The 18,848-nt window shown below is 39.3% G+C and overlaps 1 protein-coding gene across 2 annotated transcripts in view; it reads right to left on the bottom strand.

Moving 5' to 3' along the window:
- The window catches only part of myo1d (myosin 1D), a 118,995-nt gene that overhangs the window by 77,235 nt on the left and 22,912 nt on the right, over positions 1 to 18,848 (bottom strand). For both annotated transcript variants that reach the window (XM_063482599.1, XM_063482600.1), the window contains exons 6-11: positions 17,773 to 17,868; positions 16,886 to 17,002; positions 15,742 to 15,945; positions 15,239 to 15,384; positions 14,940 to 15,054; positions 14,602 to 14,772 (exon numbers count right to left, since the gene is read on the bottom strand). In XM_063482599.1, the coding sequence (XP_063338669.1) occupies positions 14,602 to 14,772; positions 14,940 to 15,054; positions 15,239 to 15,384; positions 15,742 to 15,945; positions 16,886 to 17,002; positions 17,773 to 17,868 (849 nt within the window). The remainder of the gene's footprint in view (positions 1 to 14,601; positions 14,773 to 14,939; positions 15,055 to 15,238; positions 15,385 to 15,741; positions 15,946 to 16,885; positions 17,003 to 17,772; positions 17,869 to 18,848) is intronic.

Below are 18,848 nucleotides of genomic sequence, written 5' to 3'. Positions count from 1 at the left end.
TAACTTGAAGGCCACGTTTTGATTGTTGCTTGATCATCATCATTGCAGGGTCAACACAGCAACGGCCATTCAAGCTAACCTAACATGCACCAGAGAGAACATATGCAGGCACTGGGATAATATGCAAGCTCCACACAGAACTGCCCCAGCAGGCCAGTGGGTTCAAACCCAGGACCTTCTTGCTATGAAAAGTGTAAGGTTGACAGATGCATCAGGGGCAACCTGGGTTTAGGTATGTTACCCAAGGATCCTTAGATATGCAGAGCGAAGGAGCCACGGATCAAAATTCTGATTAGCAGATGACCCAGCTTATTTCCTGAGCCACAGGCGACCCCATAAAAAAAATTCTGATTTTATTTTCTTCTCCAGTGCCTTTAATGCAGCTCTCTACATGACAAACTATTAAAGTTAAACTGTATAGAGTGATGGGCAGAGCTGTTACTGCAAAAGTAGATGCAACGGGGCAGAAAACACCAAGACTGTCATCTCTGATAATGTCTCACAGAACAGAGCAGTGAGGGGGGAGGACAGAAAGAAACAAAAGAAGGTGATGAAAACATTCAAGGCACAGGCAATAGACATGGCAGCAGAGATGAGACAAGGAGAAAGAAGAGGGATATATGTGGTGTGATTGGAAGAGACAGAAGTTAAAAAAATAAAGTGTGTGTGTGTGTGTGTGTGTGTGAACGCAATATTCTGACACATGTATGTAGGCCAGTGACAGCAGAGCAAAGAGGGAGGAAGCATGAATGGAGATGCAGAGAAGTCTTCCGCAGCCCTGAAACAGCCTCTGATGAGCACATCAGGGTTCTTATTTCATCCACAACTGCACAGCAGCTTGAAATGAAGCGAGTTCATTATGGGCTGTGCCGCTGGGTAAAGTAAGTGTGTGAGTGTGTGTGTATGAGTGAGAGGCATCCCGAGATTCTGTCGCAATCCCAAGGAGACACAAGTGATTAGGAAGAGAAGGGTGAGGGTACAGGAAGCAGCAAGATTATTAACAAGGAGAGAAAAAAATAACCCGTGAAAGCCCCTGGGATGGATATCTAAACATGGGTAGAGAAGGAAAAGCCCTGACAGTCACAGAGTATTGCCAGAAGTATACGGACAGGGCTTTGGTCTGACCTTTGTTATAAAAAGTTTGTCTTCTATGATGATAAACAGCTGTTTCATACTCATTCATCAGCAGAAATACTAAAAGCTTGGTCTGGCTCCTCAGATATGTGAAAATATTCTGTGTTTTTTTTATATACACAATTGTAAACTAAATTCTTTGGGGTTTAGACTGCAGGACATTTTGCTCTGTTTTTCCTTCATTTCGTTAAACATTTTTCTAAAGCAATTAATCTACTATTTACTTGCATAATTAGTTGTCTGGAAGACTGAAAACAGCTAGACAGATTCTAAGGCTACCCTGAACACATGTCGTGTCTATTTCAGGTAAGCTTTAAACCACCAGGGCTGTAAACACATCACATTCACAGATATCACTGGTCACATGTGGGGGGTATAACTAGCAACCAGAAGGTTGGTTGTTTGCAATGGCAAACAGTAAGCGTAAAAGTGTCTTTGCTTGGATTTACAATAAGATAGAAGTGTGGCAGAAACTAGCTTGAGTGCAAGGTGGTCATGGGGGTGAAAACCACAGACTGCAAAGAAATATACTGGTACAAGGAGCATGATCCATCACTAGAGACACACAAGAAGAATGAAATCACAAAATATGTGTGAGCTTCGCAGGTGTCAGTTTCCAGACTTTTACAAACTAGAACGGAGTGAACAGAGTGAACAGTGTTTCTGAAACTCTTCATTTTAGGAGGTCCAGAAAAGTCAAAGTTGTAGTGTGAACCTAGAGCTAAACCTTTCAAAAGTTACAGACTTTAAAACTAAAATATTACTGTGGCTCTACTCCAAGGTTCAGAACTTATCTGAACAAAATTTACTGCAATGGTTTAATCCTAATCAGTGACAATCCCAAACCTAGGACCAAAACCAAGCCCAATCCTTTGTTTTGAAGAAAAGCAAAAACATGCACAAACAGAAATTTGCAAAAGACAGACTGTCATCCCCTTTTTTGTGTCAGAGAAAGCCACCCTCAGTATTTATGCTACACTAAGAACATCCTGATTTGCATAACAAATCAATTGTCTCATTTAACACACAGGAACAAAGAAAAGCCTCACACTTCCCAAAATATTTTAGATGCTGTTCTGAACGTCTCTTTCCTGTTGCTACTTGCACAAGCGGGGAATTTTTTTGAAAGCTTGGCATGGAGCAAATTTGACTGTGCAGAGCTCAACCTCATCTAACACCTCTGAGATGAACTGGAACACCAGCTGTGAGCCAGGCCAGGCCTCATCACCTGTCAGTGCTGGACCTCACTGCTGCTCTTCTATCTGGGCTGAAAAAAACACTACTCTATCAGATCAATCCCAATGATCCTGGAATATCTGAAAATCCCATAAAAAATATTTATCTTTACTTTTGGTTATTAGTGTGGATGCTGATTAAGCATCCACAGTATTGTTCTTCTACTTTTAATCTTCCGTACGTTTTTTGTATGCTATGTCCAGTTTCTTCAGAAAATGCATTTTCTAGTTATACATTTTATATTTTTACTATACATTTTACTTATTATTTATACTATATGTACTATATAAATTATATTATATGGTCTAAATTCAATAAATAAGTAAGTTCAGTTCATTCAGTAAGTACAGCAAATTCTTCATGTTTCTCTCAAGTATAGAGATAAACTGTTTGGAAAAATTAAACACACTTTTCAGGGGTTATTAGCATTAAACACACACCGAAACACAGAACAGACAGACAAACAGATGCTATATCAGACAGACAGCCTGCATCTGTGGGAAGCCATACTTCCCTTCATCCATCCCAATCAGATACAGTCCATCTCACACACACACACACACACACACACACACACACACACACAAAAGCAGGATGCACACATGTAGACAAGACACAAATCTTGGCAGCGCTGCTGTTAGCACCTCCTCCGTGTCTGGGTTTCAGCCTAGCATTAAGTTTGAGACTGCTGTAGTGCTGGTTGTGGTGCTGCGTGCGTGCGTGCGTGCGTGCGTGTGCATCTACGGAGAAAGAAGCCACTTAAAAGAAAGAACAATGGTCAGAATAACGGCAACACAGAGACTTTGATGTCAGAAGAAATAGCCACAAGCAAGGGTAGATGCATAATTATTAGGTCAACTTAAATCGCTTTATTTATTCTCAGTGAGATTAGCACTAATATAATCTTCAGTACTAACCAGTACTGTGCAGTACTGACTCATATTGTTTTCTACACTATGTTAACAACTTGTATTTTTTGAAAGGTTGTATTTAAAAAGCACAAATATCTTACTATAATAATAGTGTACATATGGATATATGTGTCTGTATGTACCATTTCCTCCATAACGGGTGGACCAGTCTGAGGAAACATTGTCACACATACAGTGATTGTTAACATCTATATTTTTTGTAAATCCCAATTCTTTTGATTTTTTTTATATATCTATATAATTCAAATTATTCACCTGCCAATGGAATGTTATGTTCTCAGTTTGTTTCACATGTAACATTCAATGCACGCTGCCCGTATATAACTTAACAATCACCAAAATTTGTATCCACAATTGAATTTCATTCGGGATGCCACTAAATTCCGAGCAATTTTTTTTTTTAAAGAGCGGTAGCACATTCAGCTCATGATCCATTAAAATTCAAAGATAAAATTAAAGAATAAACCTTGGTGTTGACCTAGAGTACAGTTTGGGGGAAGGCCTATTAAATGATCATTGTTTGCAAGTTTCACTAAAATTTGATCAAGAGGAGGATGATTGTTGTAAATTGTGGGCAGATGAATGACTCACCGTGACATAGGTTCACCTGTATTTCAGCTTTATGAGCCAACATTCCTGTAGAAGTCTGTTTTTAATAGATAACAACTAATAGTAGCTTTAATCTTAGAAATCTAAAGACAGAAGCTGCTAAAATGTGAACAAGGCAAAAATGTAAGAATAACTAAAAGAATAATTGCAGAGCAACTCACAGTTATTTCAGTAAAATTAAAAAAAAAATGCTAGTGATGCTAATCTAAGTGGTAGGACACCGTGATTATGGCGAACAGCTTCACCTCATGAATGTAAATATGTAGAACAGCCTCTGTGCAGAATAGAGAGTGGGAAAGTGTAGAAAAAGTACAAAACATTTGAAAAGACCACAAGAGAGTTCCCAAAGCCCAAGGTGTTCCTGGTCACCAAAATGCTTGCTTTATCGGATTTGCAGTTTAAAATTTGAATGTACGATGCCAGAAAAAAAAAAATTAGTTTAAAATTAATTTTCATATTCACAAAGAAACAAAGAAGCACAACCACTCTGGCCTTCGTTTCAGCCTGTTCTGCTTTAAAAATGAAATGCATGTTTAGCAGAAATTACTGCCGACAGCCAAACCATTTAATTAAAAATAGAAAAGGACTTCAGGTGCAGCCAAAACCATAAAACGAAACTGAGGAAGAAGAAAGAATGATGGGGTAATATGAAAATGGAAACAAGATAGACAGAACAAAATATATAATTTCATTTAACCTCAAAATAACCAGGATTAAAATCATCTTGATAATAGAAGGCAGAAGAGACGAGGCAACAAGCGATGGGAGGATTTAAACACAGAGAGAAGAAGCAGAGCGAGAGCTGAGGTGAGAAGGCGAGAGACAGAGGGGGGAAAATGACAAGAACTGTGGGCCGAGCGCGTCAGGTACACAGTGTAACATAAGCTGGTGACAAAACGACAAAAAGCAGTGATAAGAAGCTTCCACACGTCATTTTCACTTTTTCCTTTTATTGCTGTCACATGTTTCAACATTTATTAGCAGAGAAAAGACGAGATGAAAACAACCAGGAGAAACTGACAGCAGAAACTGAAGCAGAGGTTACTCATTCTTCTGCAGTATGTTCAGAACATACCTGACCATGAAGATAAAGGACTGAAGCAGCACTAAGAGCCATACATCAGGCTTTGGTAACATATATGTAATTGGAAAGAACAATAAAGCGAGAGGTGACAAATGTAGAAGAAAAAATGGAAAATGCCTCTGCATGGAGGCAGAATGGAAGATAAAAGTAGATGTTTCACGTTACACAGCTGACCTCATTCACATCAATATGGTCCTGGGTGTGAAACCCCTGGCTGGCTGGGGCCTTTCTGTGTGTATGCATGTTTTCATGAATCACAGATAATAGGTTCTGTCTCAGTACTCCAGTTTTCCCCCACAGTCCAATGAGATGCAGGGGTAAGGGTAACTGGTGATTCTAAGGGCCAGATTTACTAAAAGGGACAAAATAGCGTGTGGGCGCAATAAATCTGGCACTAAATTAGCCAGAGTTATGAAATTAAGTGTGACTGGTTGTCTGTCTCTCTGTGGTAGCTCTGTCATAGACTGGTGACTTGTTCTGTAAAAGCTGGGATGAGCTACAGCCTCCTCCTGAATTGGATAAGTAGAAAGATAGGTAGCTTTTTAAAAACATTTTTAACACCACGTTCCATGCTGTCTGAAACCCCCGGGGTACAATTTTTTGCTGTTTTTAAAAAAAATGCAAATGTTGCTTAGATGTTATACATTAGGGAGAGAACGCAAAAATGATAGGATGACCAATCCGACAGAAAAAAAGACATCTACCATCATATACTATAAACTACACTACATGTCTGCATTGTGGTATGAATTTTCTTTAAATGTTTAAAATTTTACTTAAAAACGATTCAATTGAAGTACAGAATTACATTTACCCTAAAATACAAAGTTAATGTTGATCATCTTGTCATTAGTCCAATAACTAAAGCAGTCAAGGCCCAACTATTGTTTAATGTAACAGCCAATATTAAATGTCAGAAACATGGCTACTGGTTTTGACATTGGCTGCTACATTAGACACATCGGCCATGTTTCTGTACAGATGAGTTCAGTGGATCTCATTCTGGCAAACCAAACCTTTTTGAACAGATTTTATTGTTAAACTGTCAATAAAAGTGACCTCCACCTTAATGTGAAATGCCCTGCTTTCTGCCAGCTTTTCGCCTTCCATCACCTCCTGCAATCACTTTTCCTGCAGTCCTGTTTGCCACCTGTGCCCTCCTGCTCTCTAGCCTCTGGACTGGAGAGCCATCTATGATGGCACAAGCCAGACCTCCCAATGAGAAGCATCTGACTATCTCCAAGCCTGTCAAGAACTCACACTAAGCACCGCAGTCAACAATGCAGGTGGCAGATGAGGAGATGGATTTTACGTTTCATGCCCAGTGCACTGAGTGGCAGCTGTCAGGACATTAAAATGCAGCATATCAAACTACATGCTCATCCAGACACCAACAGACAGAGTACAAACCCTGAATCAACCATCAGACTGTCCTGGTGCTGAACTGCTTTATGCCACCGACTCTCCTCTCAGAGGCATCAGTTAGCTGCCTGTGTCCATCCTGACTGCTACAGCTGACCTTGTGCATCCCTGGGACTAATGACCAGCATCTCAGTGATTAGCATCACCAACACATGGCCCATAAAAGCTTTACCACTTAGTACACCATGTGCACTCATACATGTAGCAGAAGGCAGAGGACACACATACACAAGCATATACTCATGTACATCCCATTAGTATGCTGCGCCATAGCATGCCACATGCTGCGATGCTGTGATCTATGTGAAAGGTAAAAAAAGAAAACAGTGAAAGCAGATGGGAGAAAATTGAAATATATAAAGTGAAACAACGAAAGATTTAAAAGCTAATAAAAAAACAGAAAAACTGATATTTTACTGCAAAATGCTACCAAACATGTGGTTGCTTTAGCAAATTATAGATTAGAAAATGAAGCTGATGTTATTCTATTTAATAAATCCAGTATAACAATAATACTTTAAGACTTCTCTAAAATGTCTGTTTTCAGCAGCCCAAATCACAGTGGCTCCTGTTGAAAATCTTTACACCTGCAATACCAGATTTTTTTTGGCCACTTGGGAGCTACAAACAAAATCAGACAAAAATCCAGCAGATACGGAGCAAACGAGGTATTCGCTCTCCTTTCAGGTCTTCTCCTGAGGGGAATCTCTGGATCTTTAGCTATCAAATTCTGCTCTATGTTGAACAACTAACTCTGTGTGCTTGTAAATGGTTGGGTAGTAGCACACATTAAATTACAAAAACAGCTGCCTGAGCAGTGAAACTGAACCAAAACAGTAAAGCTTCAGCCGGGACAAAGAAAGCAACGAGAGAAGAGACACTGATGAAAATACTGCCAGCAAACCCACTAGTGCATTATGGAAGTCTAACTCTTACTGCCTTTGGTGCATTTCAGTGTGTATTTGCAGAATGGTGTATATGTACATGAGATAGACACAAAATAAACTATAGTAAAGGAAGCATTGGATTTGAATCTATATTTGGACATCTACTAAAGAGCAATAACTGACCAACCAATAATGGTTTACCTGCAAGCCCACTTTTTTTGGTGGTCTTGAAGTCAATCAGCTGTTTTTTCTGAAAGGACCTTCAGGCAATTTCTAATCCCGCTTGTTTGGCTGCAGCTAGTAAGAGCAGTCCTTGTTCTTCTCTTAAAATCTGCTGCGGGCTGCAGGGTCTAATTAGAACCTCCAGCATGTTTGTGTGCTGCTAAGCTGAGCTCATCAGCAGCTACCATCTGCAGATCCAGTCCAAGACAGTGAAGTCAGGAGTCCCACTAAGAGAGACTTACTGGAGTGGCAGCTGACTATAGAAGTTATTTATTTAAAATGTTACGGGCAAATAAAATATTTGTGTTACGAGGGAAGAAACTTATAAAGATAATCCATCCACCCACTCAGACACACTCAGACATAACACACAATAAGCTACCACAGATTTGACATCTAATTCAATAGCTGGTCTATACTTTTAAAATCTCTACTGTTTGTGGTTTTCTGTTTTGTAATCAGGGTCATACCCAATAACTTGCAGTAAAAACTGAAAAGGCCAATCACTGTCTACAACTTTACAGCAAGTGTTTAAATTGTTATGTAACTGTGAGCCTACAAACATACCGTGCAGACTAAAATGGAAAAGAAATATTTAAACAATAAGGCTTTCACATTTCACAGTGTTTGTGGTGCAAGAAGACAAAAAATCAAGTAAAAAGGCGACGAGGCGTGTAGATAGCTACACAGTTTGTTAGCAATGAGTCATTAAATTTATGAAACTAGTTAGATTTCAGTGTGATTAAAGTGTTGAGTCGAGCACACACAGGCTGATACAAAAACAGACAGCTGGATTTTATGGCGCCAAAAGCAAAAATCTGACTGATGTATCACTCGCATCAGATTCAAGCGCTTCCCTTTAGGTGAGAATTCTCTGTAAACAAGCCCGCAGCTCCCATGCATCAAAACTGCCTGATTAATTCATAACAAGGCTGAGAAGCCTGGAAGCAAATGAAAAGAAATTCAGATCAGCAGACTCCAACGCAACATGACATATGGAGACCTGAAAGAACGGTTTAGGAATGCTCTCTCTTCTTACTTTGACAACGGGGTGCCAAATTTAATGTCCACATGTAGTATGTAGCGAATGAATGAACACTGCAGAGCGTACGTATTTGTGCGTCACATTTTGTGAGCTGAAGCCAGACGACAGCGTAGCATCACTCAGTCCTGGAAGCAGAGTGAGAACATTACGGTAGATCGTGTTACGTGAACATTTCCTGGAATTGATCTCCGACTCAATCTCTTGCTCTGCATGTCTCATTTCCATCTCATCAGCTTTTGAGGCTCTCATGCGACTACTGCACACTGAAGCAGAAATGGTTTACATTTCGTATACACTCAGTTTATTAGTAAAATAACCAGTGAAAGGTAATGGATTTTTATACAGCAGTGAACCTTCGTGATGCTTTAGTTCAAACTGCTTTATTTAATTTTACACTATAGTGCTTTTGTTATTTAGGATCATTATGAAGTAATTCTAATGAATTACACTGAGTTATACCTACAAGTCTTTCTGTTATTTTCTCTGACAGTAACCTGAATAACTAAAGCATCTTTATGCATAATGCAGGTATGTATAGTTGGAAATGAAGCTGCATCACTGGTGTTTATTGATGACATGACCCAAAATAAATATCTATACTGTCTATACTGAGAAATGCTAAATTGATAGGTGTGAGCTTTCATAGTCGTATCAAAAACAGACCAGAAAAGAGAGCTTAGAGCTGCTAAAGCCAACTAAATGGTTCTCAAATGGCTCACTCTTCTGACCTCAGCCCAGTTGAGCATGCCTTTCACTTACTGAAGACAACACTTAATGCCCAAACAACCACACAAGCAGCACTAAGCAATGCCTGACAACACATCTCAGTGGAATGAAATCCAGCATCTGCTGATGTCTGTGGGTTCATTGATAGCAAAGGTTCAGCGTTTAAAGTAATAAAAATAAGCTTAAACTCAAAATTACTGCATGTCGGTTTACTTACTTTTGAACATGGCCTTGAAATAAAGCTGAAAGCCCACACTCTATTTAACTGCATGATGAGTGCAGTTTAAATAAGTTCAAATCCCTTGTGGTGTTGCAGTTATATAACACACAAATACATTCATATCCTTCGCATGGAAAACAGAGTTGCTCAGTTGACCTTGGACCTGGCTTTTCTTTAAAAAGCAACAGATGACATCTTCATTTTGAACAGAGGCAAACACAATCGCTTATTTTTACACATCCAGTAACTACTCACAAATATTATTCTTGAGTTTTTTCCTCAAGCCACCAAATAACTATAAAGATCACAGACATACTTAGCCAATGAGGTGTTGTTCATTGATTTGTGAATTCTGGCTTTGAAGCCTTGACTGCAGCACACTTTAGTTCATTTAGAGCTACCATATTTAGATTATTTAGGGCCCCACCCTAAATGATCGGCTAAGGCTAGCAACATGCTGTACTGCCTGTCACATTACATATCAGATGATTATATTGAAATAATAGGAAACACATCTTGTAGGGCCAGCCTCAAGTGGTCATTCAAGGAACTGCAGTCTTGGTGCTGGTTTCATTTTTCAACTCTGGAAGCTGCAGCTTGGTTGAAAGCAATGTTCCCTCTCTTTTAGCACAACCTTTAAGCCATTTTGATAATTATCTGGTTCTTTTGTTACTCAGATGTCTGATCTTCATTGTCTTTTATCGATGGGTAGGTAATCTAGTGTTATTACTTTGTTGGAAACATCTATGTGCTCATGGAATCTATTTTGATAGTAGAGGGAAAGAATACAATAATACCTAGCCTAGCTCTTGTTTTCATAAAACTGTGCTTCACCCCTTTCATTTCTCTCGCGGAATGTGCACATCTCACTTCCCCTCACATAACAACTCCCAGTCTCTCACATTGCACCTCACTTTCCCTTTCCTCTTCTCTCTGTCTCCCTACATCTTCACACTTTCATCCTGCCAACTTGAGGAGCTCTGAGCTATGAGGTGAGAGTGCTTCTGTTAGTCTTTCAAGGCTTCAGAGCTCGTGTTCTCCTTGAATGCTCAAAGCCTTGAACATTTTAAAACTTTCCCAAGAACTAATTTGCATATGAATGTAGGTTAGGGTGTCTGTTTTGAGGTCACAGTAATATACAGTTTCTCTCTTGCTGGCTCTGTTTTTTTCAGTGACCCTGTGTCAGCAATGACAACACTATTTAACTTCTAAAATGTTCCCTTTTTTATGACCAAGATATTCCAAATCCATTCCATACCTGACGGATAACACAGACATACTAACAAAATTCTCATGGGTTAGTTTTTTGAGTTTTTTTTACTTTATAAGAGTTTCCAGAAAAAAAAACTGTGGGCTTGTCATGTGACACACCATGTGTGGAGTAAAATGTACAGCAGTTTGCATATCACAGCTCCTTAACTGCCAAGACAACACATGACCTAAAAACTGTGAGCAAATTTTTCAGCATTTTTCGATAATACAGGTATTTAACACTTTAGGTTTAAGTGTGTGTATCCAGCCACCCACCAGCTCCAACATCAGCCAGTACCAAACTAGACATGAAGCCTCCACTTCAATTAAAACTTCACTTCAAGGTCACTGAGTGTCATCATTTTAAAGAGGAACTTTAAAATGATTTGACATGCAGTAAATACATCTATCTCTATTTGTTTATATCTACTGATTTTCAGTACAGTGACCTCCACCTTAATGTGAAATGCCCTGCTTTCTGCCAGCTTTTCGCCTTCCATCACCTCCTGCAATCACTTTTCCTGCAGTCCTGTTTGCCACCTGTGCCCTCCTGCTCTCTAGCCTCTGGACTGGTACAGATCTATTGAGGCAAGTAGAGTGCATTCTAAACATAAGATAAAGCTTTGGCTAATAAACAAAACAAAAAAGCATATCTATACAAAGCCATAAATCCATTTTACATTTCTCAAACACCAAAAAACAGTTCCATAAATAGAATATATGTATAGTTATAAAAAAAAATTATTTAACACTAAGAGTGCAATATAAAAAAAGATGCATAGGCATGATGACGGTGGCAGCCCTAGACTCTAACACAGTCTATGTTATTTAAATAATCCATAGAGTGGCCAAATAGGACAAACATTCAGTGTAACAATTATAAAATTCTTGTGTACTGAAAGAGGAAATAAAGATCAGGTTCAAGCAACATTACTCTGATGTCTGCACTGCATAAATAAACAAATAACAGAGAAAAACATTCAGAACTTGAGTCTAAGGAGCTTGGAAAGAAAAGCATCTGGAGTGTCCAAGCTCCTTAGACTACGATGACCTGGATGACTGAGAACCTTCACAGACATTCAGAACAGGACACATCAGGCCTGGCAACAGAATGATGATCTGCGTTTTTCATCCTTCATATGGCAAAGTGGCATTTTCTCTTGATGTGCATGTTTTCCTTTTCCAAGTCTCCTATTTTAGTTTCAGTACTACATTGACATAAAACATAGACTCAATAAGAACACAGGTCTACAAGACATACATAATTTGTGAACAATTCTAACAAGTGAGGAATAACCGATTTAAAAAAAAAAAAAAAAGCTACATTCTGCACATATCATGCATGTAGCTTTCTCCTTCTTTTAGATCAAAAACTTTACCTGGCTGTCACAAAAAGCAAATAAGACTGAAATGCAGTGAGATATCCTGTCTGTCTCTTTGCTGCTGTTTCATTCAGTACTGGGGAAAGCACTGCGAGCCCCCAGGCAAAAAAACTAAAAATATATACAGTATGACAACAGACTGGATCAGACAGACTTGAAGCTTTAAATATGTTATAAACAAAAAGCACTTTTCCACTTGTTTCCATGTCATTATTGTTGTTCTTTTGCTGTTTTTGTATAGGGTACATCAAACTTTAACTGAGGACAGGTGAAAAGCTGTAGAAATACACTTGAGGGTGCTGCTTACTATTAGATTGTGAAGGGGTGTATATAACAGCAGTGTTTTTACTGATATTTGTTAAAAATACTGGCGGCTGCTGGTGTTACCTCTCAGCCTCCTAGCACATATAGCTATGGTATCAATTTCAAAATCCCACATTGTTTTGTTTTCAAGTTATTGCATTCACAAGATTTCCAAAAAACTTGACCTCTGATCTTGAGGTCAAGGTGACTGAGATTTGAACTTCTCTGAGATTTTTTGTAGGTACACCTACAGTAAGAATTTCAAAATCTACGTTGCCTCGTTCTCGAGTTACCGCGTTCACGCTGCCACAATACCCCATCAGCCTTTTACGGCTAAGAGGTAAAAAGGAGAAGACACTAGCTACACTTCAGTTTATCCACTTTCATGCTCTTGCAATAAGCAGCACATTTGATTTAACTGCTGTTTTTTTGTTTCAGATCATTCAAAGATCATCGTCTCTGCATTCAATGTTACTTGGAAAGCTCAATTCTTGTGGACTCTGGACAAATTAACTTTTGAAAAAATGTTCATCTAAATGGTAATACACACCATTTATTCCCCCCAAAATGCCCCAGAGATCGACTAAAGGCCCCTACAATTCACTCATTATGGCAATACTGCCTGGCAACATTAACAGCCTCCACATTGTACAGTAGTCCAGACACTGCAGGAGGAAAGTCTCTGGATATTATTTATTCATGCCAATATTGGTTCCAGGAAGTAACAGCTGGATCACTTTACATTCAAACCCACTATTTCACATGCCTTTCAAAGTCAGAAGTCTGCTACCAGCAGTAGGAGGAGGTCGGAGTGTGGCGAGGGGAATATTGACTCCAAGATGATAAGAGGGTAAGAGGAATACACCCCACAGTACAATCTTTACCTGATCTTGACTCATCCTGGCTTTATTCACAGTTTCTATGTCACAGTGCACTTCATTCACTTTGAACTATAACAGCAACTGCAGGGTTCACTGCCTACCGTTCACTATTCTTTCTTCACATCACATGGGACTATGCAGCCTTTCAACAGTTTTGACACAGTGACTTACTTTGTAGCCTGTTGCTTTAAGTATTTTGATCCACAGTACGCTGCCCAGAAATATACAGAGATGTTTACCTACCACCTGTCATCATTCATTTTCACTGTATCACCCTCTCCCTCCTCTCTCCTTTTCTTCCTCTCTTTTTCTCTGCATGGCTCCCCTCATGCATTTATAAATACGCATTCTCCACTACTTATACCAACACAGCAAAGCACTAGCTCCACAAACTCTCATTGGCTGCCAGTGACATCACTTGTGCAAAGTGTTGAGTCAGACTCCAACAAGCTCTTTCACTGACAGCTGATGCCCCCTTGTGTCCACACAGAAAACTGCAGCCCTAAAAATAAAAACACCTCCTGGATTTGAACACTAATTATCAGCTGTTCCAGACAACCTCTTACATGTTAAACAGCACTAGAAAAAGCTACATACACGCAAACCAGATCTATGACGGCAAGTCACCTTAACCTCATTGTAAGCCATCTGATCTCCCGGAGAAAGCATGGATGTTTGCAAATTAAATTGGCTTATGTTTAGTCTAGTGGTCTGCACAGACCATTAGAGTGAATTACACTGTAAGCCTGGCTGATTATTAAAGCTAACGGGATCATGTTCAGTCTCTTTCCCTAAGCACTAATCGCTACTGCACAGTGTAATCTGCCCTCTGCTGTTCTCAGGTTACTATAGCCACACAATGCCTCATTAGAAGCACATAATGGCCTTGATTTTTTACATCAAGGTTCGCTGAAAAGCATCTAGTTTTGGATTTACACACTTTTAGGGGATAGCAGGAAATTGTGAAAAAAATATCTGATTAAACTGTGCTACAGAAATATTCCCTGTACATATTGTTCTGGATTGAGATGAAGATTACAGCCAGCTGGTTTTTTGGATTGATTAATGTGCTATTTTGTTTAATATTTGTCAATAAAATGTCAGAAAGTTGCTGAAATCACAGTCTAAAACATATTTGGGTTACTGAAAGCCAGACAGCAATCAGACTTCTGACCCATTTAAAGGAGAAGAAGCTGCTGCGTATCACAGCTGAGTTCAAAAAAAGAAGAAGATAGAAACAGCACAGCGCGCACTTCATTTTCCCTACCTTGCGGCTGGTGTAGTGGGCATGCTTGGCCAGCTTGGTATTGAGTCCTTGCAGAAAAACCTCATCAGTGACTTTGCCCACATTCATACAGGCTTCATCCAGCACAGCAAAGATGCCCTTATGCTGCTGTTCCACCAGGTCAACAATGATCTGGTTATTGAAGTAATCAATCTAATAAAGGAAACAAAGGAGTAAAAGTAACCATGATGAAGCGAAAATACACAAGCAGGCAAATTAAATACCATATGATGATGTATGAAAGGATCTTAAATGAAAACTACTTGATAAAACATGTTAATAATCACATGCACTGAAAAGTTAGAGTATTTCCTTCTTACGTGTTTCCAGGGGATGCCTTCCCTCTGATACTCCTCCTGTTCCTGCTTTAGCACCAGCTGGATGAAGAGCTGCTGCAGCTTTTCGTTACAGTAGTTGATGCAGAACTGTTCAAAGCTGCAGCATAAAGAATAGTAACATTAAATGCAAATATCTGCTTATTAATGTTACCGCACATATTAATAAAGATAAGGTGAGAGTTGTAATCCTTGTTATGTTTTACAACCAAATACAAAGACAAATGTATTGGAAATTTTCCTTTTTTTAAATATTTTATTTAATTATTCTTTCTTATACAAACCTGTTGTTCTGGAAAATCTCAAATCCATAGATGTCCAGAACCCCGATGACAGTGTTTTTCCCGTGGATTTTGGCGTCATAGTTCCTCACCTCAATGATGTCATTGATACGACTCACAATCCAGCAGAACAAGCGCTCATACATGGCCTGTGGACGACAAAATCGCAGCGTGAATTGTTTGTTTTGGACTCCTTGGCAGCTTGCTGGTGAGCAAGTGCCTTGCTCATGGGCACAAGATCACCCAGTGTGCAATTAACAGTTAGAGAAGTTAAATGTCAAAATATATGAGTCACAACCCACAGCGCTGGTCCTGCAATTGCCCACATACATTACATCCTCCACAGTCTCCAGCCTCTGTCTCGAGTCATAACATTGTGACTCACGCAAGTGTGAATCAGTGTGAACAGCAGTAGAAATATCACCAAGCACTGAGCAAAATATCACAGCCCTACAGGTGCTGGCCCACAGGCCACCGTGAACATATCGAGTATTCACAGCAATAACCTTGGCTAGCGCGTCCCGCCCGTAGTTGGCCTCTTGTGTTGTGTGCTGTTTTTCAATGACATCTCGTCCCGTGGCTACCGTGCGATAAAGCAACGCCTTCTCCACGTTTTCCTCCTTGGTGGACAGCAGGTCCCTGATCACAGACACCAGCTTTGTGTTCTCTATCAGGGTCACATCACCGTCCACTCCAAATGTCAAATTTCCCTAAAATATAGAACAAAGACAATGGCTTAGTATTTATGGCATGAAATACTAAAGTAAAACTTCTACGCTACGTGAGAAATTTAACTTAAATGAAGAACATACTCTGCTTAACGAAAACTTTAATAACATTGTGGTGCTCGTCTTTTAACGACCACCAAACTGAAATAATTTTCAGGAATTTGCTTTGAATAAACAGACATAAAAATCATAAAACAAAGCATAAACAACATTTTAAAAGTGTAAATATGATCTGATTATGCGACAAACACTATATACAGTAACAAAAATAAATAAAAATTCTCATTCACTTCGCACAAATCAGTCACATCAACAAAACCTCTGACAGGTGCGCTGAATAACTCATCATCTCGTTCCATATCAATCTTCAGGAGAATTCTTGGCTCCGTGTATTCACGTCTAACTCACATACCACCCACATGAACACTGATGTAGCCTTAAGGAACCTCTCCCTGACTGGACTGGCCTCCCACAGCAGTACAATGCACCCCACTACACTAGAGATTTTATTTAGGAACACCATAAAGGCTCCAAGTCTCCAAAACTCCACAGATCCCAATCTGATGGAGCGCCTGCAAGATCCGCAGGACCCAGACAACCACCTACCAACCCCAGAGGCCAATATTAGGTGGGTCGCTTTAGTATTGGGGCTGGGCATTTAATAATTCTTCTGATTTATCCCAAGTAATATAGTAATAATAAAAGTAATAAGAGTTTGTACTCTGGGACATCTAAGGAGCTTGGAAAGAAAAGCGAGTGGACTTCTTTAAGTTTCTTGAAGATGCTTCACCTCTCATCCAAGAAGCTTCTTCAGTTCTAAGAGAAGTTTCCATGACCTGGATGACTGAGAACCTTCACAGACATACACTGGGACACAGCTGGCAAAAGAAATAAGCAGAGTTGTCGTATTACTGGGCATTACCAGATGCAGGATGGTTGCCAGGATCTTGTAAACAGTCTGAATCTCATCCCCTGTGAAACCGATCACTTTCATGGCATCAGCTACAGCTTTGAAATCAGCACCATCGTTGATGCAAGACTGGAGAGAGGAAGAAGAGACATTGGAAGCGGATCAAAACAAATAACTGGAAGGAAACAGGAAACAATCAGCAAAGCCTGAGTAACATCTTTTCAACATTTATCCCCCTTAATGGTTCAATGGAACAAATACAGATGTTAGTATACAATGTTACAGTTCACAATGTTTTTCTGTTTAGTCTTTGTGCTTTTTCTTTTCTCTTCTAATCAATCGAGTCAGGATATCACGTGTTAATTAAATAACAAGCCAGCTCTTAGCTGAGATGCTTTCCTATAAAAACAGGAGTCGCTGAGGCGCACAGTGTACAAACCGCCACCTTGGCTGTGTGATGGTGTTTTGTTCCATGACGTCAGGCAATTTGTTGCTGTCAAGTGGTTTTGTTCCTACTCATTAAGCTCAGGCAAAGACGGCAGCACACAGCAGAAGTCTAAATTAAAACATATCTCAAGAGACCACAGTGAATTTAATGCACCGTGACTTTGAATTATTAATCAATGAAATTATTTTTCCACAAGTGCTCCAAATATGGGAGTTGTGTGGTTTGTTTCAAAAAAGCTTGTAAACTGTGGTCAGGACAGACACATCTGCAAGTCGTGTGCTTGATTGTATTTATCCCAGTGCAAACAAACTTACTGTCACGCTGACATTCTTTTAGGGGTTTTCATGCTTTGCCAGTTCTATAAACACATCTTAATAGTTTAATTTTTTAAAAACAAAACCACAACAAAGTTCATATGTGAATTGCAATGTATATAAATTGCCTAGATTACCTTAAGCTGGCCTCCAACTTTGATGAAATTGTATGCTTTTGGGTCCTTCTGGATGTGAAGCGAGCGTAAAAGGGAATCTGGAGCTCCTCTGAGTAGCTAGTGAAGGATAACAAAGAAAATACTTTGTTTTTAATGCTGTTGACTGAAACTTTGGACGTGTTTACTCATATAGAACAGAAATATGCTGCAGCCTGAACCATTAGCATGCCAATCTTAACTTAAGCCATTTAGGAAAAGTAAAAAGAAAAAGAAAAGATGTTTACTCCTTGGAATTTTTCCCGAGTTCAGGAAGTTGTCTAAATGATACCCTTAACTAAAAATGTTTTTATAAAGTTTGCTTTTCTGGTTCAAATAGCAAACCTATTAGTATGCTCCTCATGCTCAGCAAGCAATAAACAAACAAACAAAAACATATAAAACAACCTAGAGTGCAGAACAGGGCAGTCGGACTAGTTCTGCAGTGCTCCTACTCTACCAATTTGCACGAGATGCATCAACAATTATCTGGTCTTACCGATAACTTAAGGCACAGCTTTTGTTATACATGCACAAAGGTATCATGAAATCTAGGCCACATTTGTTTTGTGATAAGAAAAGTGTTTGAGTATCTGAAACAGGTTGCCAAACATCAAACAAAGAAAGAGTTTCATTTGACAAGTTTCTACGGCAACGGTTGTGGAGTTTATCTCCGTGAGTGCTGCAACTATTTAATTTCCGGAATTTCTTTACCTGGATGTTTGAGCACGCACCAACACAGATTGTCACTATTGTTTCTGTGCTCTTTGATATTAGCGGAATATTAGTGTTGTTTTGAAACATGTTGATGTATATTTTTAAAACTGACTCCAGGAAGACTAGCTGTGCTCTGTGTTACAGCCAATGGGGGTTCCTAATAAATAAACAAATAAATTCAACATCAAACAACCTCAACTCACTATCCTCCCACATTTGGGAACAAAAGGTCTTTTGACTCAGAAATGCTGCAAGGATTCAGAATCCTGCTGCTGAGTCTGTATTTTGCATATTAAAAAGGGGACCCTGTGGAGCTTTTCTAAAAATAAACTAAAATTGTGTTT

The sequence above is a fragment of the Pelmatolapia mariae genome, linkage group LG8 (genome assembly GCF_036321145.2).
Source record: "Pelmatolapia mariae isolate MD_Pm_ZW linkage group LG8, Pm_UMD_F_2, whole genome shotgun sequence".
NCBI lineage: Eukaryota > Metazoa > Chordata > Actinopteri > Cichliformes > Cichlidae > Pelmatolapia > Pelmatolapia mariae.
This window is presented reverse-complemented; position numbering and strand designations above follow the sequence as displayed.